At 34.1% G+C, this 25,424-nt stretch overlaps 2 protein-coding genes across 6 annotated transcripts in view; both read left to right on the forward strand.

Moving 5' to 3' along the window:
* Positions 1-6,626, forward strand: part of herc2 (HECT and RLD domain containing E3 ubiquitin protein ligase 2) — a 56,264-nt gene extending 49,638 nt beyond the window's left edge. For both annotated transcript variants that reach the window (XM_051111743.1, XM_051111744.1), the window contains exons 90-93: positions 2,544-2,734; positions 2,822-2,927; positions 3,018-3,230; positions 5,606-6,626. In XM_051111743.1, coding sequence (XP_050967700.1) covers positions 2,544-2,734; positions 2,822-2,927; positions 3,018-3,230; positions 5,606-5,878 — 783 coding nt within the window. In that variant the 3' untranslated portion in view covers positions 5,879-6,626. The remainder of the gene's footprint in view (positions 1-2,543; positions 2,735-2,821; positions 2,928-3,017; positions 3,231-5,605) is intronic.
* Positions 6,627-10,240: 3,614 nt separating this feature from the next.
* oca2 (oculocutaneous albinism II) overlaps positions 10,241-25,424 on the forward strand; it is a 105,327-nt gene continuing 90,143 nt past the window's right edge. For 3 of the 4 annotated variants that reach the window (XM_051111682.1, XM_051111683.1, XM_051111685.1), the window contains exons 1-3: positions 10,241-10,352; positions 14,560-14,827; positions 19,773-20,028. In XM_051111682.1, the coding sequence (XP_050967639.1) occupies positions 19,799-20,028 (230 nt within the window). In that variant the 5' untranslated portion in view covers positions 10,241-10,352; positions 14,560-14,827; positions 19,773-19,798. The remainder of the gene's footprint in view (positions 10,353-14,559; positions 14,828-19,772; positions 20,029-25,424) is intronic. The other variant, XM_051111684.1, reaches the window with a different exon arrangement.

Genomic DNA, 25,424 nt, shown 5'->3' on the forward strand with positions numbered 1-25,424 from the left:
TTTATTGTTTTGTTTTCAAGCAACACTTCAGAGGGTATTTTCGAAAGCAGGCTATGTTACATACCTTGTATAATAATATAACGTATGACAATAATAATAAAGATACATGTGACACATCTTAAAACAAATGTGGAAGCCAGATTTTTTTTTCTGGTTCAATCAGTCTTTCTTTAATTTTCAGTGTTTAGAATTCATCCATCTTTTCATCCATCTATCTGCAAAGCAATACAGCCATCCATCCACCCATCTGCAAAACAAAACATCCATCCAACTGCAAAACAAAACATCTATCCATCCATCTGTCCATCCGCAAGACAAACCATCCATATATCTACAAAACAAAACATCCATCCATCCATCCGCAAAACAAAACATTTATCCATCCGCAAAACAAAACATCCATCCATCCGCAGATCCACAAAACAAACATCTGTCCATCTGCAAAACAAAACAAACATGCGTCCATCTGTAAGATGAAACGTCTATTTGCCCATCCAAAACAAACATCCGTCCATCTGCAAAACAACAAACATCTGTCCGTCCGCAAAACAAACATCCGTCCATTCGCAAGACGAAACATGCATCTGTCCTTCTGCAAGATGAAACATGCATCAGTCCGTCCACAAAACATCCGTCCATCCGCAAGATGAAACATGCATCAGTCCGTCCACAAAACATCCATCCATCCGCAAGACGAAAAATGCATCAGTCCGTCCACAAAACATCCGTTCATCCGCAAGACAAAACATGCATCTGTCCATCCGCAAGACAAAACATGCATCTGTCTGTCCACAAAACATCCGTCCAAATGCAAAGCAAAACATCTATCCATCCAACCGCAAAACAAAACATCCATCCATCCATCTGCAAAAAACAAATAAAACATCCATCCATCCACAAAACAAAACATTCGTCCTTTCCCCCCAAAACAGCTAAAAAATTACATTTAAAAAGAAAGATTGACTGAACTAAAAGACAGACTGATCAATTTTTCATTTTTAATTTGTTTACTGTCAAAAACGATATAATTCTTGTTCACAGTAATAAGTGTCAATTGTTCAGTCAATAATATTAAAAAAATTGTTAATGTTAAAAATTGAAAGAAGATGCTTTGTAGCATCCATTTCATGGTGATGAACAGAATGAACTTCCAGCCACATTACCATGAGTTAAAAAGGTTTAGATTAATGAACCAAGATTTATCTCTGCTTTCTGCAGTACCCCCCAGCATTACATTGATTACATGACATGGTAAAAATGACTGTAGTTAGAGCTAATGGCGAGCCCTTTTGAATTTATGTAAAAGAAAGGAATGAGTACATTCCAGAGTTACATGTTACAGAGTTACAAATGTACTTTTTGTACATTTGTCTTAATGGCAGTCAGCTGACGCAGATGACAGTTATAAACCTACAGCCTCTAATGCATATGTACTGTAAGCAGCTTTCTCTAAATCGATGTGGTATTTTTGTGCTACAGTAATACTACATTTCTCAGTAGTTGCTTACTTCAAAGTATAGGAATGTTATACAATATTTTTTTTCTTTATTGATCTTTGAGATGTGCTGTCTGAGATATAAATTGTGTGGGCGAGTGCGGGCACATGCACGTGTCGTGTAAAAATGAATGTGAGTGTATGCGTCTTTTGCATTCACGCTGAGATCATGTGTTACTGAGACGTCTGCAGTGATGCCGTTTCTCAGCAGAGGACGTCTCTCGCTCACAGAGCAGCTGTTGTTTGTTGCTTTTGCCTGGAGATACTAGAAAGGTTAAAAAGAAAGATTACCGAGCACAAGACAACAGTGAGACACTGACCGTGATGCACTCAAAAACACCCACACGTTCTTTTCATTCCATTTCTATAGTCATTTGCATAGGTTTAGATTATCTGCAGTCATTTTTGTTAAATGAATCTAAGTCATGGAGACAGTATCTTTATTTCTTTTTAAAAAAAGTTTGTACTCGCCCTGATCTTTTAAACAATAGCATATATGTGACCCTGGACCACAAAATCAGTCATAAGTAGCATGGGTATATTTGTAGCAATAGCCAACAATACATTGTATGTGTCAAAAATTATAATATTTTCTTTTATGCCAAAAATCATAAGGATATTAAGATCATGTTCCATTAAGATATTTTGTACGTTTTCTACCGTAAATATATCAAAACTTAACTTAATTTTTGATTAGTAATATGAATTGCTAAGAACTTCATTTGGACATCTTTAAAGGCAGTTTTTCTCAATATTTACTGTTGTTGTTTTGTTTTCTTTTTTTGCAACCTCAGATTCTAGATATTAAAATTGTTATATCTCAGCCAAATATTGTCCTATCCTAACAAACCATACATCAATGGAAAGCTTATTTAATCAATTCAGCTTTCAGATGATGTATACATCTCAATTTAAAAAAATTGACCCCGACTGGTCCAGGGTTACATTTAGTATATTTATTTAAAGTTTTACTTGCTTACTTTTCAGTGTCTTACATCTCATCTTGCCTTTGTGTGTGTGTGTGTGTGTGTGTGTGTGTGTGTGTTAGGTGGACAAGGACTTCATTCCCGGTCTGATGTATATCAGAGATAATGAGGCGTCTGCAGAGGAGTTTGAGGCAATGCCTCTGCCCTTCACTGTGCCCAGTGCCTGTGGACAGGAAGTCCAGCTCAGCTCCAAACATTCCCACATCAGCCTAGAGAACCGCAGCGAATATGTGCGGCTAGCAATAAACTACAGGTGTGAATAATTTCCTGAGGGGGAAAAAGTAGTTTTCAATTCATGAATAAAATGAATATTTACTGGTATGTTGTTTTGTTTTTCCAGGCTGCATGAGTTCGATGAGCAGGTGTCTGCAGTAAGGGAAGGTATGGCACGTGTGGTACCGGTGCCTCTGCTCTCTCTCTTTACTGGCTATGAGCTGGAAACCATGGTGAGTGTGTCTTCAACATAAACGTGGACTGAGAAAATATGTTATTGTGAATTCTAATTAGACTCCATGTCACTTTTTTGTGTTGTTTAGGTATGTGGCAGTCCGGACATCCCCCTGCACCTGCTCAAATCAGTGGCCACATATAAGGGAGTGGAACCAACTGCTCCTCTCATCCAGTGGTTCTGGGAGGTGATGGAGTCTTTCTCCAACACAGAGCGCTCGCTCTTCCTCAGGTTCGTCTGGGGTCGCACGCGCCTCCCCAGGACCATCGCAGACTTCCGGGGACGAGACTTTGTGGTGCAGGTAACTTGTGGCTCTTATGTCAATTGGAGGGACAGTTAGAGAGAAATGAATATCTACATGTAACTACATGTAATTCCAAATCAGAGATTTCTTTCTGATGGAAATGGATGAGAGAGATATAATTTATTCATAATAGACAAAGCTGTCAAAGCTGAATTAGTAGTCGTTTCTCCAGTTTTCAGTGGCACATGATCCTTCAGAAATCATTCTAATATGCTGATTTGTAGATCAACAGCATTTATTTGAAGTTTTGTTTACAAATGTTTAATTATTATTTTTATTATTTTTTTTAAAGCATTATATAGTTTATATAGCGTTATATAGTTTTAAAAAAAACGTATATAGTTTATTTTTTTAATCAGGCAATTCTGCATTTATATCAATTCTGACTTTTTCCTGTAATTCTCAGAAAATTCTCTCAAAATTGTGATGTAAACTGAATTTCAAGATATAAACACTTCTTGAGAAGAGATTCTTAAGATCAGAATTGTGAATGTCATTTTTACCTTTTTTTATTTTCTAGTTTGGTTTAGAGGAAAGATGGGGAAAAAAAGCATTTTTGGCTAATTTTGCACATTTACAGCCATGTTTATTAATGCGCATTGCACCTGTAAACAAATAAACTAAACTAAAACTGAACTAATTTGAAATTTACCTAGAAATGTTTAAAACAATGTAATTTTATTTTTTTAAATAATAATAATTATACTTTTTATTAGGCAATTCTGCATTTATATAGTGTAATTCTGACTTTTTCCCTTGTAATTATCAGAAAATTCTCTTAGAATTGCATTATGTAAACTCAGAATTGCATGATATAAACTCTTTATGAGAAAAATGTTCAGAATTGTGAGATGCCACTTTTACCTTTTTTATCTTTTAGTTTAGTTTAGATAAAAGACAGATGAAAAATAGCCTTTTTGGCTAATTCTGACATATTTACTGCCATGTGCATTGCCCCTTTAAACAAATAAACTAATACAAAACTGGAAAATTATTAAATGTTTACAGAAGTTTTATTATTATATTGTTGTTTCTTCTTTTTTTTTAAGCATAATTTTATTTTTTTTTATCAGGCAGTTCTGCATTTATATCGTATTTCTGACTTTTTCTTGTAATTCTTAGAAAATTTTCTCAGAATTGTGAGACAAATTGCACGATATAAAATCTTCTTGAGAAGAAAGGTCAGAATTGTATGGAAGCCCGTTTCCGCCATTAATTTAAAATTCTCTCAAAATTGTGATGTAAACTGAATTTCAAGATATAAACACTTCTTGAGAAGAGATTCTTAAGATCAGAATTGTGAATGTCATTTTTACCTTTTTTTTATTTTCTAGTTTGGTTTAGAGGAAAGATGGGGGAAAAAAAAGCATTTTTGGCTAATTTTGCACATTTACAGCCATGTTTATTAATGCGCATTGCACCTGTAAAGCATAATTTTATTTTTTTTTATCAGGCAGTTCTGCATTTATATCGTATTTCTGACTTTTTCTTGTAATTCTTAGAAAATTTTCTCAGAATTGTGAGACAAATTGCACGATATAAAATCTTCTTGAGAAGAAAGGTCAGAATTGTATGGAAGCCCGTTTCCGCCATTAATTTAAAATTCTCTCAAAATTGTGATGTAAACTGAATTTCAAGATATAAATTTAAAATTTAAAATAATTAAATTTAAAAAAAAAAAAGTAATTTAAAAAAAAAGTAATTGCGACTTAAGTTTTTCTCGTAATTGTGAGTTTACATCTTGCAATTCTGACTTTTCTTTTTCCCTCAAAATTGTGAGATATAAAGTCACAATTGTGAGACAAACTATATAAACTCTCTGAATTGCGAGTTTATATCTTGCAATTGTGACTTGTAACAAGCAGGTCATAATTGTGAGATAAAAACATGCAATTCTGAGAACATATCAGTCTATTTTTTTTTTTATAAATGGACTCACAGTTGTGAGTTTCATTTGTATCTTACAACTATGACACAATTGCAAGTTTATATCTCAAATCTGACAAAGAAAGTCAGAATAGTGAGATGTAAATTCGCAATTGCAAGAAGAAAAATCAGAATTGTGAGATAAAAAGTAGCAATTACCTTTTTTATTTTTTAATCAGTTCCAGAAATGGGCGTGCATAAAATTGTGAGATGTCATTAACTTTTTTTATTTTTTGTTCTGTGGCAGAAAAAAATTGCAAGATGTAAACTCAGAATTTAGAGGGAAAATGACAGATTTACAAGATGTGAACTCAAATATAAATATAAATAAATAAATTAAATAAATAGATAGATAGATAGATAGATAGATAGATAGATAGATAGATAAATATATAAATAAATATATATTGGTGCTCATTTTTAGAGTATTTGTCCTATTTGACCAGGTGCTGGATAAATACAACCCACCGGACCACTTCCTTCCAGAGTCCTACACCTGCTTCTTCCTGCTCAAGCTGCCTCGCTACTCCTGTAAGCTAGTCTTGGAGGAGAAACTAAAATACGCCATTCACTTCTGCAAGTCCATTGACACAGATGACTACGCACGGATTGCTTTGAGCGGTGAGCCGGCCGCAGATGACAGCAGCGACGACTCTGACAATGAAGATGCGGACTCCTTTGCTTCTGACTCCACGCAGGATTACCTGACAGGCCACTGAACTCTTAACCCCTGGTTAAACTCCGTCTCACAAACACGCGCACACACATACACACACACACACACACACACGGACATATAGTGTGCTAAGCTGTAGGGAGTCTTGAAAATAAGCTGACAAAAAGAAGTTTAAATGAAAACTGAACCGAAGATGTCTGTTTTAACCTCACTTATTAATGTGTGCATAGACACAAATACAACTAAATGAAGAGAAATAAGTGTATATCATTATGTGCAATTAGCTTTAAAGCACTATTAAACTGGTGAAAAGCAAGATAGAGATTTTTTTTTTTTTTTTTTTTTTTAATCTTTGTTGTGAAAAGAAACAGGAAGATGGGAGAAACTGCACATCTTTTTGTTAAACATTGTGTTCACGTTTTATTACAGAGGACAGACCGCTTAGCCTAGCACTGTGGTAGACGACTCCTGACAGACTCCTGATCGATTTTGTGTTAAGTAGGTAGTATTATGAACTGTAGCTTTGCCTCTTTATTTCAAAACAGCAGTGTTTCTTTAAGAACCTTTTTAACTTTGAGCAGAATGTTTTGTTTTCTCATTTGGTCAGTGGACGCCTGGTTAGGGGTTGTTTTTAGGTCGTCGGTCACTGTATTCTCTCCTCCTCCTCCTATACGTGTCTGCACTGTTCTTCTAATGGAATGTATATAATTTGATTGTGCCATGTGTTTATGAGAGGTCTCATTCCCATGTTATAAATAAATGTTAATTTCTGTTAATAAATTTAAACCAGATTTTCTTTCGTAAGTTTTTTCTTATTTTGAAATCTTTTATCCTAAATTTCTTTTGAATTTATATAATTGTATATTTTTTGTCTTGTATAGACTATATATTGCTTGTTTGAATTGGGAAAAAAATTTATGCAGATTTATAACCGCAAAAAAAATACTAGCTGAATATATATATATATATATATATATATATATATATATATATATATATATATATATATATATATATATATATATATATATATATATTTTTTTTTTTTTAATAATTACTTTATTTTTTTATATAATTTTATTTTATGTTTTTATCTTGTTTGAATTGGGAAAATTTCAATTCAGATACAGCAAAGAAAAAAATGCTAGCAGTAAAGTTGCAAATATATTGATCAAAGTATTAGTCAATATATCTGAAATGCAGGGATTTTTTTTAATAATAATTTTTATTTTATTTTATTTGGAAAAATTCAATACAGATTTATAAAAAGAAAAAAACACTAGCTGATATTAGCAGTATAGTTGCCAATATATTGGTCGCTATATCTGAAATGTAGTTTTTTTTTTTTTATAATTATATTTTATTTCATTTTATTTTATTTATTTATTTATCTATTTATTTTGCTTGAATTCGGAAACAAATACAGATTCAATACAGATTTATAAAAAGAAAAAAAAATACTAGCTGATACTAGCAGTATAGTTTCCAATATCGATATATCTGAAATGCATTTCTTTATATAATTATTTTATTTAATTTCATTTTTTTTTTTAAATTTAATTATGCATTTTATTTTTGCAGACTGTATGTTCGCTTTTGGTGTTTTTATTCCCAAAGGCACTGTAAAAATATCAAATTTTAAGCAATAACAGCATATGCAGTGTAGTTTTAATTATGCCCGATATGTAATATGATAGCCAATATTATACAAAAAAAAAAATCCACATTTGCCACTTGACAGGACAGAGTGCTAAAAGTTTATTCTAAAATTCAAATTTGTTGTTTAAATTTGAAAGTGTAAGCCCTGATATTACTTATGGTATCGATACTGGAAATAATGATTCTACCAATAATAATGAAATCAAATGCATTCTAAAAGTGCTAAAAATTGGAAATCCCTAACCATGTAGTCAGTTTGCCATTGTTTCAGGTTAACATGGTTTAGGTTCAGTCAACTTTGGCTTCAGTCTCGTGTGGGATTTCCAGCCCCTTTAAGACACATTCCTCTCAAACACTAACTTAAACGGTTTAATAAAATCCTCATAATGACCTGCATGACTCACACTGGCTTATATGGTAGGGAGTGAGCACTTCCACCCCCTTACAGCTCTCACGTGCAGCCAGAGGATAGTCAAGTGATGTTTATCCGTGAACCGGCTGAGCCATCTAGTTCGGCATATATTACTCTTGGTTCACAGGCTTTGTTGTTAATGGGCCACAGTAGTAAGCTCAGAAGTCAAAGGTCACATCGTAACCCGCCTCCTCTATCCTCTGCCTACGTCAAAGTGTGACGTAGGCCCTGGAGATAAAAGAGTATTAGGGGTGCATGACAGAGGAAAGAGGAGGGGAAAGTGTTTTATGATGGCTTAATTTGGCTTAGAAATCAGGAGCATTCTTCACCGTCTTAATGCTTTTTTCTTTCTTTCATAAGCAGAAATCACAGAGCGCATTATGCTGGAATGGGTCAGGTGCTCTACTCATGTCGGGTTGGCTCCAGGCAGCCAGAAGAAATGAACCAAAGCTGTAAAACTGTACTACTTTAAGAATGCAGAAGCAATGTCTGACTTTACTGTACATTCATAAATTGTTCCAACAGCCAGAGAAAACCAGTCAGGCTCAATTGGGTATCTGAGTTTTGGTTTCTGAAAAGATTTTTGAATCTTTAGAGGTTCGTGTAGCGCTAAAACCCTATTGCAATTGGAATGGTCACAGATCAGCAATCTCCACAGAAAATTTATTGTGCAGACCAAACAATTAGTCGTAAAGACTTGAAAGTTGGAGGGATGGTAGTACTCTCACCGCCAACACCGTGACCCAGGCTCGCCCCAATCAGCCTGACAGGGGTGCTACACCAATTAAAAGTACAAAATCACCCATAACTCCTCCTAACGTCAGTTGCAGGCTCAAGCGACTTATGTCGTTGGAATCCTTGGCTCACACTGGTCAAAATGCATTCGATCGTGAGCCTGCTGAAATTTTCGAGTTTTTCACCGGATTGGAACCAAACCAGTGCAGAAAGAAAAAAAAAAAAAATTTAACTTTCGACTCACTATCAAAGAGGCGCCAAAACATTCGAAAGGGGTAGAATACTAAAAGTATTTTACTTTTAGTAAAATCAGAACATTTATGTCAGAGCTCAATCTAAGGTCACAGGGAAAATTTGGGGAGTTTCTATAAGAGCGCAACCATTTATCTTATCAACGTGAAAATTGGTGTACATGGTCTTGGTCCAAAGTGTCATAAGCGTCTACAAGAACATTTGCATATCTCAAAAAACATGGCCACCATTGGCCGTTGAAGTTTGAGCACCTGTTAGACAAGGTTAACAGAGGCCGTTGGGAACGAAACTCAAAGGACCTGCTCAACTTACGGCCATAATGGTCTGTGAGAAATCGTAAATAAATCATCCAATGGGCGATATTGCACTTTTCAAGGGCATAAACGATTGTACATTGTGCATTTGTTTGTTTGTTTTATTCGTATCATATGATAGAACTCCTCATTCCGGACAACTTTGCCTCTAGAACCACTGCTGTCAATCAACTTGTTTGTTAAATTATTGAGAAGATGTGTAAAACCTACTTTGCGAGCTAGTCCAAGGTTTTTGCTCAATTTCGAAAAAACACTGCAGTACAATTCTCTGCACTCTCTTGGCCAATAATTATCAAAAAAATGTGGAAATTTACCCTTTGGGAAGCTATAACAAGGTCTTTTAGAAAAGGGACCTATCCAGATTTACCCAAAATCCTACAAAACCTGATGAAAAACTTCACAAAACTAGGTAAGCACGTGCGACAGGTGATTCTAAACAAGCATGAAAAGTTTTAAGGGGATCTGACCACAGCTGGCACTATAACAGTCATAAACAAATACAAAATAAAAATGTCGTGTCGCTTTGTCGCTGCCTGTCGCTTGGATCCCATTCATTTCAATGGAGAGCTGGTGATTTCCGGCGACAAGCGCGACATCGAGCTACAGCGACCGTTGGCGACCGGGTGGGGCGTGTCCAGCGACGAGATAAAGTTCAGAATCCCTCAACTTTATGCAAATGAAGAGCGACTTTCGGGAGCGACAGCCAATAGGAAAGAAGACGGTAGAGCTCATGTGATCGATCTCCTCTCTCAGCCATAGATAAACATACTCAATGGAAAAAAAGTAGGCTCTGCTTCTCATTCGTTTTTGTTTGTATGTACAGATTTAATTTATATTTATATTATATTTAGTCTTTTGCCTCCAGAATGTTTGAATTTAGCGGCAAGAAACCTGATTCGCTGTCAAGGCAACCAGTAGTTAAGAACGCCTTAAGAATGAGGTTGCTAGTGGGCGTTCTTAACTACTGGTTGCCTTGACAGCGAACTGGTTGACTGGTTGCGTTAAGGGCAACCAGTAGTGAGAACGCCCACTAGCAACGTCGACGCCGCTCCTAGTGTGAACGCAGTTTGAACGGGGCTTAAGTTTCGTCTGACTGGAACAGTGCTTTACATTTCCGGTCTCTGGTGTTTCTAGTCAAGGTTAAGGTATTTGCCGATTAACCTATGAAAAATGTTTTAAAAAACTAAAGGAATAATAATAATAAGAAGAATTGTTTTAAAAAGCACATGGTGCCATAGTTAAATCACTTTACAGTCTGGCAATAGAGTCTTTTTGTAGTAACTCACCTCTCATAGTTTAATTAGTATGTAGATGATATGAAACGACTTGAGGTAGCATTGAAAACAGATGAATACAGAATACAGTTCCCGATTGTGGCGAAATTCGCGGGATTTTGTCGACAAAATGATAAGAGCACACATTATTTTGTTATTTCACACACAGTATTTTAACCTAACCGCTGCAAGTCATGCTCGTTTTCCTTTGTCATCGTTTATGCAAGGCATACAGCGACAAACACGCTGGTACGCAAAACAAGTACTTTACAGGAATTCCTTTAGTTTATTGCTGTTACCGTAACAGCCAACAACAGCACATTTTTTAATTCCCGCTTTAAAATGGATTTCTTTGGAGACTTGAACTCAAGAGCATCTGAACGGAAGTTTGAATCCATCGTGGCGGCGCTCATTCGGTTACTCAGGAAAAAGGTGGACACGTACACGCACACTAGTGGACCCCACTGTAAATTTGGTTATGAAACACAGCTTTAATTAATCTTAAAATTGAGGCGTTCATGTACCCTTCTTGCGCTTCCTGTCGATGCAGTAAATTAAATGTTATGCAAGAAGAGCTGAATTCATTCGGTTGGGTTGCATAAGCTGACGCCACTGAGGGCATGTGTGTGGTCAGTGTGGAGTTTTTTTGCGATTAGGAGATCTCAGACAGCCGGTGTTATGCCGAATTCCGACCCTCCACCAGATTACTACCCCCCTCCCTAGTATTGGTAGGGTTAGGGTTAGGGGTGGGGTTAGGATTAGGCAAACGAGGTAGCGATTTCAAGGAGGGGGTAACAATTTGGCAGGGGTTGAAAATGGGCACAACACTGGAATCATTTGATCTCCACATACTGTATACAGCATACTTATCTTTACCTCTTTGTGTCCTTTCCTCCTTATTGTCCGAAGACTCTGTTTGACCTTGCAAAGTCCAATTATGCACTTCAGTGGGTTTCACAGTCTCCTCCGTTTTTGATGTAAGGCAGTATAAATGGGTTCCCACAGGATCACTGAGCTGATACTACATCACATCCAGGGTTTATTTCTTCAAGGAATGTGTAGGAAGTGCTTAGGAAATGTAAATTGATCCAAACAGCTGTCTGATTGAAGGAGCTGTCTATCTTGATTATTCTAAAATCAGTTCCCTCTTATTAGTATCAGTGGCATCATCAGTGCATGTTAAAATGAGGAAGAAGTTCCCCGATTGCCTAAATGACAAGCAGCACTTGAGGATGATCTCTGCATGCTTGTGTAAAACTTGATGAACTTGATTGCTTGTCTTTGCTTTGATTTTTAGGTTTTATAATCGTAGATTTCCAATGTGGTCTTAGATTTTTGGACTCTATTGTACTAATGTTCATTTAATGTTTCTGTGTGCATAATAATCTGTTTTGTGTTTAAATTCAGTGTTATTCTGGTTATAACCCTCAGACATGAGTGTAGATGAGGGAAGACCTCACACTGTGTGCACTGGGCCAAAATCCAGAATCTACTAGAAGTCACATGAAAGTCTCTCTCACTCTTTCCTCTTCCCCACAGCGATCAACAGCGCTTTTTCCAACCCGTGTGATAAACTACATCACCTCCATGATCACCCAGCTCTTCTTCTGGCTGCTTTGTAACACTTCCACATGCATTTTATACTTAAATATGATGCACAATGAAAAGTAAAAAAAGTTTGTACTTTTAGGTGCAACGCAGATTTCTGTTAAAAGTTGCACCCAGAATCAGCTTCTGCATAACTGAGGTATTTTCTGCTCTACGACTTCCTTAAAAACGTAAATAGGATGATGTCATATGACCTCTGATGTTGAATTTCATGGTTAATTTGCCACCTCTCTTCTGACTTCGACCCCTGCCAATGATCTGCTCGCTATGATGTCTTCTAATTAGTGCTGACAGTTTTTTTTTTTTTTTTTTTTTAACATTCTCAGATGTTTCTCATAAATTGGTGAGTGAATTGATGAAATACACTGAATTTATGTGACTAAAATATTCATGTTAAAAGCATTGGATAGATTGGATTTTGATCTGGAGTTATCTGATGACTGATATTCACATACATGTTGAAATCTGAATGATTACAATCTTCTAGAGCACATTTTATAATGTCATTGAAGATTTTCAAATCAACTCTCAGCAATCTCTTCTGGAATTTTAGAGAAGATATGGGCCATTCTACAGAACTGGTGCAAACTGCTGTCCCACAACCAAAAAAACACTTTTAAAAACCATTTAAAAATGTGAACACAAGTATTAAAAATCTGTGTGTAACTTTAAGGAACGTCACTACCGAGCACCTTTTTTCTGCAATTAACTGCTTTTTTTGGGAGTTATTCCATAACATTTAATTTTTATATGTGTACCACTGTTCAGAACTGTACCAGCTAACCATGTGCTGATTAGCATCTTTCAGCTAGGTTCAAAAGTATCTAAAATTGTCACACCCGAAACAAGTCACCATTGTTTTGGTAGTGACAAAAGGGAACACATAATACTCATATTTGGGGGAAATAAACAACATTTTAATACAGTTATGGCATTTTCTTTGTATTTTACATGTTTCAGTAGTGTTTTAGTATGTAAGTTAAAATTCTGTAATGTGATGTGGTTGCTACCAAATTACTGTCATTACCGAAACAAGGTCAGTTACAACTGAAACATGGGATGTTTTGTCAAAAATAAAGTATACTGAATTATTAACTAAGATGTTATGATAGTTTTTGGTTTAAAGTGTATTCAAAGTGATGAATCCTAACTTTGAAATCAATATGAACATTTTTTTTTGCCTTTTACAAAGCTAAAAATACATTAAAAAAATACAGAAATTACACTTGAAATATTGTTAAAAAAACAATGGTTATTGATTTATCACTAAATTACCTCTTAATTTTTTTTTTTTTTAAAAAGCAAAAAATATATTTACAATAAAGATGGATGTAAGCGAAATCTTAATAGGTCAACATAACCTGTCTAATGAAATTATTAGCACTGTGTTTCGGTAGTGACAAATTTGGGGAGAGGACAGATATTCCAAAACTTTCTGAAAATGCAATATGAGAATTAACGGCACAGTTACAAGAAATGTGTACCTTTGATATTATACAATTTGCATACATACAAATTTTTTGGAAGAAGACATTTATTTTAAGATGTTTCCAATGTTATACAACATTGGACCTGTTCTGGTGAATGGCCTATATATGAAAGAAACTGTCCAATTGACCTTTTGCGGGGGAAGTTGATTGACAGCCAATCTGACCAATTATAACAATGAATCTGCCATTTTTGTCCAGCAAACAAACCAGACAGGAGAATAGATTAACATTGGTGGAATTGAACTTGAAAAATTGTATTAATTTCTTTCCACGGTTAAAACAAGATACCTTCTTATGTTCATTCATGTTTGTTTCATGCTATACCTAAAGAGGAAGAGATTCTCGCTTCACATGCAGCTTGAACGGGCGCTGTATACAGTGATTTGTCACGTCACATTAAGTAGCCACAAAATGGTATTTATGATTTGAATTTTTAAAAACATGACCAAATTTGAAAGCTAAGACTTTGTTTCATACCGAAAGTAACCAGTTCTGTCTTGTCTGTCAGCGCATTGTCAGTTTTCTCTTTGCTCGACTATGCATTTTTTACTACATGAGAACATGATGTGTTGTTGGACATATCTACAGTAATGAAGGGCGGGGGGTGTCTGTTTTTTGTTTTGTTTTGTTTTGACTGCTCCTTCTAAAAGCAGGTCTTGGTCAGTATGACTTATGCAAAGTAGGGCAGTCAGATTCCTTCAGCTCTTGTAAGTAGAAGAAGCTTTAAGCAATAACGTCATACATAGTAAGTTCCTAGTGAGTAATACTTGAGTGTGTGTGTGCAAGAAACAATGATTGTTCATTGTGTGTATTGTTTTGTTTTGAAATGGGGTGGGTATCTTCAGGCATTGGGGAGAAAGCTGGGCATGTCTTAAACACTGCCGTTGTTAATGAGTGTCCACTTCCACAAGGTATCTGAGGGTTTGAGAGTATAGGAAAAAGGGAGGGCTGATAATTCACTCTCTTCTGTCTGTGTGCAGTTTGCTGTGGGTCACTCCCTCCATCTCCTAGAAGTCGTCTGCAACTTCCATTTAAGAGTGAGCATCTTCCTCCTCCTTCCGAGCTCATGAAAACCTGCAGTCTGTGTGTGCAGCACACGTGAGCCAGAGCCGTTTGCACCCACTGGATTTCTTTTTTGACTTTTTAATTTTTGTTTTAATGTTATAATATCATCGTCATCACCATTTCATCACCATCATCATCATCATCATCTCGGCCACTTCACCATTTCATCCTCTTAATTGGCAGGTAAGAAATTCAGTTTTGTAAAAAAAAAAAAAAAAAAAAGAGTGGTAAAAGTTAAATTATACAGGATAGGTAAAATATGGAATATTTCCCTAAATTTTTTATATAATTAAAAAAAACCTCAAAACAATTAAAAATGTGATTTTCTTGTATTTCTAAACTGCAACAGTGAAGTAAATTCAATTACATTTGCATAAATATTTAAACAACTTGACTTTGGATGTAATTTCAGACCGTGTATATTCAATACTATTTTTTATGTAAGTATGTCTGCCTTTTGTATAAACAAAATCCACCAAAAAAAACACTTTGCACTTTTGAATGCACTTGAATGCAAAAAAATGCACTTTTTATTTGATTTGAAATGGTCCCATTTTCACATACAGTATTACTGAATACTGAATACATTTTTCAATGGATTAATATTTCTTCCCACACTGGGAGAGAGGAGGGAGGGGGCAAAGAGGAATGTACAGTAATGTCTGGAGAGTGTGTGAGAGCTTTGTGTGTGTTAAGGTTCTTTACGGATATTGCTCTGATTCAGAGGTAAAGCCTCTAGCTTTTGCTCTGAACTACAGTTATTTAAATTAATGTAAGTAAATAAAGAAATAAAAACTGCAAATCAGTTTTATTTTCTAATGTTTTAATGAATAAACATTAAAATTAAATTGAATAAAAGTTAAATGAGTAAATATTACACTACCAGTCAAAAGTATTTGAACAGTAAGATTTTTAAATTTTTTTTTTTAAAGAAAACCTGTATTTATTTGATCTAAATACAGCAAAAACAGTAAAATTTTGAAATATTTTTACTATTTAAAATAACTGTTTTTTATTTGAATATATTTTGAAATGTAATTTATTCCTGTGATTTCAAAGCTGAATTTAAGCATCATTATTCAAGTCACATAAACCTTCAGAAATCATTCTAAAATATAGGTATATGTAAAATATATCTGAAATAGAAACCTTTTGTAACATTATAAATGTCTTTACCATCACTTTTGATTTTAAAGCATCTTTTAAAGCAATTTAAAGCATCTTTGCTAAATATAAGTATTCATTTCTATACCCCCCACCACACACACACCAAATAATAATAATAATAATTATACTGCCTCCAAGCTTTTGAATGGTATAGTGTATAATGTTACAAAAGCTTTTTATTTCAGATAAATGCTGATCTTTGGATAATTCTATTCATCAAAGAATCCTGAAAAAATGTACTTAGTTGTTTTAAATATTGATAATAATAATTATGTTAATAAAAATGTTTCTTGAACAGCAAATCAGCATATTTGAATGATGTCTGAAGGATCATGTGACACTAAGTAATGTGAGTAATGATGCTGAAAATGTAGCTTTGATCACAGGAATAAATTGCATTTTAAAATCTATTCAAATAGAAAAGAGTTATTTTAAATAGTAAAATGTTTAGAAAGTTTACTGTTTTTGCTGTACTTTGGAACAAATAAATGCAGGGTTGGTCAGCAGAAGATGCCTCTTAAAAACATTACAGATTTTACTGTTTAAAAACTTTTGATTGTTAGGGGTTTTTTTGACAACAAAAATTGAGTTAAAAAATTTAGTTAATAAATAATTTAATATTATTTTGAATGCTTCTCTCTCTCTCTCTCTCTCTCTCTCCCTCTCTGTCTCTCTCTCTCTAAACTGCAAATATTTGCAGAATGACTCGTTAGTAAAATACTAGTAAAACTGTCCGGCCCACCCTGAGACTCTTATAGTGCAGCCCACTATCTATCTTAGAGCTGGAGTCATGTATGATCTGAATAAGGGTAGAAAGAGAAATATTCCATATGCACTGCATTTACAGTATAGCACTCGCTCTTGCTAAGGCAGATTACATGTCCTGCAGACTGTGTTAACACACTGACAGTGAGCACTTTGTATTGACCACTGGCACAATAGAGCTTGTTTGATTCGGCAACAGTGAGGAACGGAAATCAAACAAGCACCGGTCACTGGTCACAGGTCACTGATATGGCCAAGCGTCTATTCAGGCAGACCTTTCACTGAGCTTTCAGCACAATGACTCTCCTCTGTGTCTAAACTGTAGTGTCTAAGACTGACCTGTAGTCCTAATCCAATTATCCTGGACACTCTAGAAAGAGGTTTATCAGCGGCAAAACGAATGATTCCTGAAACGTTATTGTTTTGGCTTCTCATTGATTAGTCATTCCACTTATGGTGTTTTTTGGTTTGTTTTTTCCTTACTCCTGAGGCTGTTAGAGGCTACAAGCATTAGATGGTTGTCTCAAGGACATAATGGCTCTCTCTTTTATGTACAAGCAGATCAAAAGGAAGAATACAGGCAGAAATAGCCCTAAAATCTCATAGGCTGAAATTAGTATCTTTCTCTTAAGAGGCTGTCTGCTCATAGAAAGGGGTGGTTGAGGTTTTGGTTGTCCTGCCTTAATTTTTCTTACAGTTTCCACTAGGGGGAGCTGTTTAATAAAACCTCTTTAACAGTATGAGTGGTGCTTGCTAAAGCTATTACCATTACTCATTCTTAGGGTTAAGGATTTTAATATTGAATAGGCTCATAGAAAATTGAATTCATGGAATTAGTGAGCTGATTTTATTGTATTTAATTTTGTATGTTTGATGGCATCACATTTAACATGGCTTAAAATATCTATATAATAGTTCTGTATAGTGTTGTATTAACATTGTAACCACTGATCCCTCTCTATTTCTGTATTTTAGATTTAGGGTAGCACAGTGTTATTTTAGTATTAATTATGTAGTATTATAGATTTTGAACTAGCTTGAATTTTATATTCTCAGTTTTCATTTTATTTTAAGTTTAGTAATTTCATGTGATTTTATCTTTTATTAGTTTCTGTTTGTTTTAATATTTATTTAGCCTAAATTTATTTTAATTCCAGTAGTTTTAGTACTTCTACGTAAACATACACTACCAGTCAAAAGTTTTTGAACAGTAAAATTTTGAATGTTTTTAAAGAAATCTCTTCTGCTCATCATTTATTTGATCCAAAGTACAGCAAAAACAGTACAATTTTGTTTTTTTTACTATTTAAAATAACTTTTTTCTATTTGAATATTTTTTAAACTGTAATTTATTCCTGTGACTTCAAAGCTGAATTTTCAACATCATTACTCCAGTCACATGATCCTTCAGAAATCATTCTGATATTCTGATTTGATACTTAAAAACATTTATTATTATTATTATTAAGTAGAATTTTTTTTCAGGTTTCTTTGATGAATAAAAGGTTCAGAAGAACAGCATTTATCTGAAATAGAAATCTTTCGTAACATTGTAAATGTCTGTATCATCACATCTGATCAATTTAAAGCATCCTTGCTAAATAAATGTGTTAAAAATAAATAAATAAAAAAGAATGGTAAAGTGTATAATGGTACAAAAGCTTTTTATTTCAGATAAATGCGGATCTTTCTATTCATCAAAGAATCATGAAAAAATTTATTCAGCTGTTTTAAATATTGATAATAATAATAGAAGTTTCTTGAACAGCAGATCAGCATATTAGAATTATTTCTGAAGGATCATGTGACACTGGAGTAATGATGCTGAAAATGTAGCTTTGATCACAGAAATAAATTACATTTTAAAATATATTCAAATAGAAAACAGTTATTTTAAATAGTAAAAATATTTGAAAATTTAACTGTTTTTGCTGTACTTTAGATCAAATAAATGCAGGCTTGGTGAGCAGAAGAGACTTCTTTAAAAAACAAAAAAATCTTGCTGTTCAGAAACGTTTGACTGGTAGTGTATATGTCAATGCAACATTTCTAATTTTTGGAATGTTTTGCATCTAATATTTTTATTTTTAATTTAATTTATTTTTAATTTTATTCAACAATAACAACATTGAAGTAGGGGTAGGGTCTAAAATATCTTTGCGATTGTAAACTATGCAAGTAAATTTTATATATAAAGGATTCACAAGTATTTTTATGTTTCCAAAAGCTGTGCAAAAGTAAATAAATGTATGTGTTTTAGATTCAGTCATTACGGCCATGCCCAAACATTAGAAAATATGCTTTTGAACATTACATATGAATCCTATTGAAATGGAGCTGGAACACCCCATTGGAACCCCTTAGAAACAGCATAGCAATACTCTGGCAACCACTTGCAACACCCTAGATAACATGTTTAATTCAGGCAATGTGGAAAACACTTGCAACTGCAACTGTTTTGGTCATTAAAATGAGTAAAATGTTCATCTGCTCAAAAACACACAGCCTACTTACCCACACACACAGAACTCTTGTTTTTCCCTTAAAGTGGAAAACTCTGTTTTAGACTCACTCTACAGCTGTGAGTTCATAGAGGTCTATGTGTGAAGATGTAGGTCTCTGTGTGAAGAAGGGTGTGTGGAAAAGTAATGCCAGGGTCAAAAGGGTGAAGTAAGTTCTTAATTAGGATGGTGCTGTGTCTGTGACTCTCAGACTGGATCCTTACAGTCTAGCTGTCAATCACAGATTGAGAGGTTAACTCTTTAAGGGCCTGAGACTTTAAAATAGCATAGGAGTTGTGGCTATATTATGTGACCACACACTTTTAAAAGGTTTACAGGAATGTTTGTAGCATTCATACTTTGCATTAATACTTATTTCATATGTCTAGTGTCTAGTAATTATATTGAGTCTTGCTGGAAATAAATAAGAGTGTTTTTTTGACTGTATTTGCGATATGCATGTGAAGCACTAGAGGGGGCAGGTGTATCCGTATGGAATAAAATCATACGCAATGCAGTTTTGTATCAGTTTTTTTTTTTGTTTATACATCATTGTTCTGTATGTGGCCTATAGAAGTCGTTTTGATCTGGAAATGTAAGTCTCAAAAGAACTCATCTAATGCTAGTTACCATAAATATGAAACCTATCCTGCATTAAAAGATCATTTGACCTCAGTGTTCCCCTTCTCCTCTAGTTACAGTCCAGTGTGCCTGAGTGAAGATGTATCTGGAGAATAAAAGTAATATTGAGGTGGAGATGTCTCAAACCGGAGGCCAGGGTCACTCCAGCAGGGTGGGCCGCAGGAAGTCTGACACTGTGGCTGGGAACTTTGATGAGCTTCGGCTGCTGGAGGGATTCTCTGGAAAAAGAGAGACGCAGAAATTGCTGCAGGCTGCAGCGGTGCCCTCGGGACACTGCATAATCTACACCGACGTCCATCAAGATGATAGGTAGGACATTAGTAATTAGGGTTTTGACTATCAAATAGATAATCAAGAATCTTCTGCTAAAATTAAAATTAACATTTGAAATTCATCCATCATTATATACTCATTCTCATGTTGTTCCAAACTTGAGTTGCTGGCATTATTCTAGGGAACACAAAATAAGTATTTTTCGGAATGCTTAAATTGTTTTTGTCCATACAATAAGAGGAAGTAGAGTCCAAAACAACATTGAATCTCACGGACTTTCATTATATGGACTGGACTGGACTGGACTGGACTGGACTAGACTAGACTAGACTAGACTAAAATAAAATAAAATAAAATAAAATTTTTTTTTCAAATGATAACAGAAATGCACTTTTTTGGGTGAACTATCCTTTTAAGTATATTTTAATTGTATATTTTATATTTGAAATATTAATTAATAATAATTAGTTATTAGTTATGAATTCATGATATATAATATAATATAATATATAAATATAATAGTTAACATATTTATAGCATCTTCATACTGGACTGAAAAAAAGCACACCAGCATTCTTTATGTAACATTTTGTAGTAGTTAAAAAAAATCATGCTATTTTTAATTTTTTTCAAGAAGTCTCTTAAGCTCACCAATGTTCCATTTATTTGATCAAAGATAGAAAAATAAAAGTAATATTATGAAATATTATTGCAATCTTTAATAACCTGTATTTATAAACTGTGATCATTTTTTCAGGATTCTTTGTTGAATAAAAAGTTAAAAAGAACAGCGTTTATTCAAAATAGAAATCTTTTCTAACAATTAAGTCTTTACTATCACTTTTCATCGATTTAACACATCCTTGCTGAATAAAAGTATTAATTTCTTTCAAAGAAAGAAAGAAAGAAAAAATGTACTTACCCAAACTTTTGAACGGTAGTGTATACTGTTACAAAAAAATTCTATTTCAAATAAATGCTGTTCTTTTTAACGTTTATTCATCAAAGAATCCTGAAAAAAAGTATCACAGGTTCCAAAAAAAAAATTAAGCAGCACAGCTGTTTCCAACATTGATAATAAATTAGCATATTATAATGATTTCTGAAGGATCATGTGACACTGAATACTGGAGTAATGATGCTGAAAGTGTAGCTTTGATCACAGGTATAAATTCTATTTTAAAGTATATTAAAATACAAAACAGCTAATTTAAATTGCAATAATATTTCACAATATTACTGTTTTTTTCTGTATTTTTAATCAGCCTTGATGAGCAGAAAAGGCTTCTTTAAAAAAATATTAAAAAGCGTACTGATCCCAAAATTGTTGAACGGCAGTGTACCTCCAGTGTTATTTTAATATCATTGAGATACTATTATAGTTTTTATTAATATTTGGAATATTTCCCCCCTTTTTTTTTCATTTTCATTTCAGTTAAAGTTTGTTATTTTTTGTGGTTTTGTCATTTTTAGTATTTTTTTAATTTTTGTAGTTTTGTAATTTTTTATAAATGTCAAGTTAAACTAAATTTAAATGAAAAATACTGTTTTAAATGAAGAAATAATTGTTTATTTAATAGTAAAGAATTTTTTGGTTTCACCGTAGTTTTAGTTAATAACCTTGGGTACATTGCCATCTTTCTCCAACCAATGTGACTTGAACACACCTGACGTCATAATTACGACTTCCCAAATTATGGGAATATGGGAATGAACATGAACTTTCTGGAGGACATAAACACACGCAATGTCAACAATGATTTGAACAAACAGGTAGTCCCACCCCAAACACATTCAACCAGAAATTGAGCACAAATAGAACAATGTTTTGATCCACGATGTTAACACTCTTCTGGGACATCAGTCTACAAATGACTCGCTTATATTTGTCTCTGCACAATAAACTGTGGTTGGATGTCACCTTTGAGATATATTTCATTGTAACATTGTATTTCTACTATTGTGGCTGACATTCAGCGGAACACATTTGGCAGATAAAGTCTCCAGAACCCTTAGTGAGAGCTTTTCTGTGTGAAACAGATGCTAATCAACTCTAAAGAGGATTGGTGCTCACGTGTGGAGTCACATTACTATAGTAACATCATTGCAAATATGTGACTATGTGGGAAAAAAAATGTGTGTGTGAGATAGTACTGTGGAATATGACGATGGGGGTCTTAATCTCAAGCTTGTGGTTGTGACACTTTTTCGGATTAGACAGTACAGTTTTAGATCAGCCATCACGTGATGAATTGTTAGTCATGCATGAGATGAGATCTGCTTCTGCTCTCATGACTGCTCTCTCCGGCAGGAATTCTTTAATGGTAGCCACTCTCAATGAAATCAGCTGATCACATCACATGCATTATTTTACAAAATATGTGTTTCAATAGTTGTTTGTTTTCTCTGTCTTATAAATTCCGTAATTTAATTATATAGAAAGTTTCAGTTGTTTGTCTTTCTGTCCTATGGGAAATATGCCACAGTTATTTATAAATATGGCATATATTATTGCACATATATTATTGTTTAAAAGTTTGGTGTCAGTATTTTTTTTTAATAGGCTTGAAAATCTCTTATGTATGGATATTGAATAAAAAAAAAAGGTTATTGCAACTTCTGACTTTTTTTCTCAGAATTGCATGATATAAACTTGCAATTGCAAGTTATTTACTCAGAATTGTGAGATATAAACTCACAATTCTGAAAACATATTAGTCTTTTTTTTTCCTCTTCAGAACTGGACTTTATAACATGCAATTGCGAGTTTGTATCACATAATTCTTTATTTCTCAGAATTACTTTATATCTCAGAATTCTGACAATGCAATTGCAACTTTATTTCTCAGAATTGTGAGTTTATGTTACACAATTTTGACTTTATTTATCAGAATTCTGAGTTTATATCTCAGAATTCTGACTTTGTAACTCATAATTGTGAGTTTATATCTCACAATTCTGAGAAAAAAATAAGAATTGCGAGTTTGTATCATGCAATTCTGGTAAAGAAAAAAAGTCAGAATTGTGAGATAAGTAGCAATAAAAGTAGCAATTTTTTTTACTTTTTTTTTTTTTTAATTCAATGGCAGAAACGGGCTTCCATACATAAGATATTTTCAAGCCTATTAAAAAAAAATTTACTGACACCATACTTTTAAACAATAATATGTGTGCAATAATGTATGCCATATTTACATATAACTGTGGCATATTTCCAACAGGACAGAAAGACAAACAACACCTGAAACTTTTCATATAATTAAATTACGAAATTTATAAGACATAATAGAAAATATAATTCGCAATTGCGAGAAAAAAGTCAGAACTGCGAGATACAAAGTCGCAATTGCGAGAAAATCTAGCAATTCTGACTTTATAACTCACAATTGTGCATTTATATTTCACAGTTCTGAGAAAAAAATAAGTCAGAATTGCAAGTTTATATGACACAGTTCTGAGAAAAAAAGTCAGACTTGCAAGATGTAAACTAGAAGTTGCAAGAAAAAAGTCAGAACTGTGAAATAAAAAGTTGCAATTACTTTTTAAATTTTTTATTCAGTGGCAGAAACGGGCTTTCATACTTATGCTCACCAACACTGCTCTTATTTGATCAAAAGTACTGTAAAAACAGTAAAAACGTTCCATTAGACTTGTATTCTAGGCCGGACTTAAGAAGATGGTAGGTGTCCCGCTGGGTTATTTACTCCCCCCACTTTGGTTTCATTCTCATCTGGACCTCACACACTCGGATTCAGGCACAATAAGAGAGGGCTTTGCTTCATTTATAAATCCTGCATTCGGTGAGCTAACATTTCAAATCTCCTCTCCGTTGTGTAACTGCAGGGAGAGGGATTAAAGGCCTTGAAATATCCCGTCTAATCTCCCTTTTGCCCAAACTCAACGCCAGGATATATCCTGGAGGCCATGGCTATTATGTCTTGTCTGGAGCACACAGACACACTCGCACACACCCCGTCCCAGCTGTTTGCAGTGAGCTGAGGCGTTGGGTTGGGGTGGGTGAGTTGTTTGAGTCCTCTGTAATGCTAAGCAGCTGAGGTTTGGGATTTGCCCAATGATGTGTTAGAATTGGACTAGGGTTGACTCTATAGTCTGTCCTGTGCGGAGCAACATTGATCTATTCTGGCATTCTGTAAAAGGCTCTCCATAACTCACAAACAAACTCAAAGCCAATTGAAGAGATAAAAGGGACTTTACCCATTTAAACTGTCATTAATTATGACAAACAGAGAATTTTCACGATTATTAGATTGCTGAAGAGGCTCCAGTAATTAGCCCGCAGAGTTCTCTGGATTTCCATCTGTTCTATTCACACAGGCCGAAAAATATCAACACTGCTGGTGTCTCTGAGCAATAGCTCAGAACCAATCCTTTCTCTTCCCCCTCTTCTTGAGACTTCTATTGATTTTTCTGTTGTTATTGAGTATATGAGATGTGAAATGTTTGCTTTATGACTACAGTAAATAAAGCTGTCCTTGTCTAAGGTTGAGAGGAGAAAGTATGATTACTGAATGCAAATTATATTCAAATATATTAATGTCTTACTACAGTATGCGTGTAGTGCCATATTAATACATTCACATATATTTTATGATGCTTGCAAAACTATTAAAATAATTGTTTTTGATGCATGCCAGGGTTTACCAAACCGGGGTTCATACGGAAAATGCAGAGGGTTGAGAAATCACATAATATACATTAAGATCTATCTATCCGTCTATCTATCTATTAGGCTGGGTTTTGACACAAGTTTCTATGGTGGCCGAGAGAGCTCAATGCACTGCAACTTAAGAAAACACATGCAAACAGAAACCATTATATAAACTATTATATATTACATTTTGTAACACTGATCTTAAAATTGACCTTGAAACCCTCTCTAATATGAGATCTCAAAATAAGAAGCTCATAAAAACAAAACAAATTTTAAAGCTTTTCAAATTTATGTAACTGCCCTGGAATTTTCTTTTTTTTTTCTTTTGGTATGTTTGTGTTCATTTTGTGTGTTTCTCTCGCGTTAAGCTCTCTCGGCCACCGTAAGTTTCACTGATTTTATTAGATTTCCGATTTTGATTCAGTTTGATCAATATCAGTTATTTTGGCTATACACTACCTGTCAAAAGTTTCCTGTCAACAGTAAGATTTTCCATGTTTTTTAAAGAATTCTTTTCTGCTCACCAAGCCTGCATTTATTTGATCCAAAATAGAGCAAAAGCAGTAATATTGTGAAATTAATTTTACTGTTTAAAATAACTGCTTTCAATTTGAATATTTTTTAAATTGTAATTTATTCCTGTGATCAAAGCTAAATTTTCAGCATCATTACTCCAGTCTTCAGTGTTACATGCGACTTCAAACGATCCCAAATGTGGTAGTAAACTATCCCAGCTGAGGAAGAAGGGTCTTATCTAGCG

The sequence above is a fragment of the Labeo rohita genome, chromosome 6, assembly GCF_022985175.1.
Source record: "Labeo rohita strain BAU-BD-2019 chromosome 6, IGBB_LRoh.1.0, whole genome shotgun sequence".
NCBI classification, from domain to species: Eukaryota; Metazoa; Chordata; class Actinopteri; order Cypriniformes; family Cyprinidae; genus Labeo; species Labeo rohita.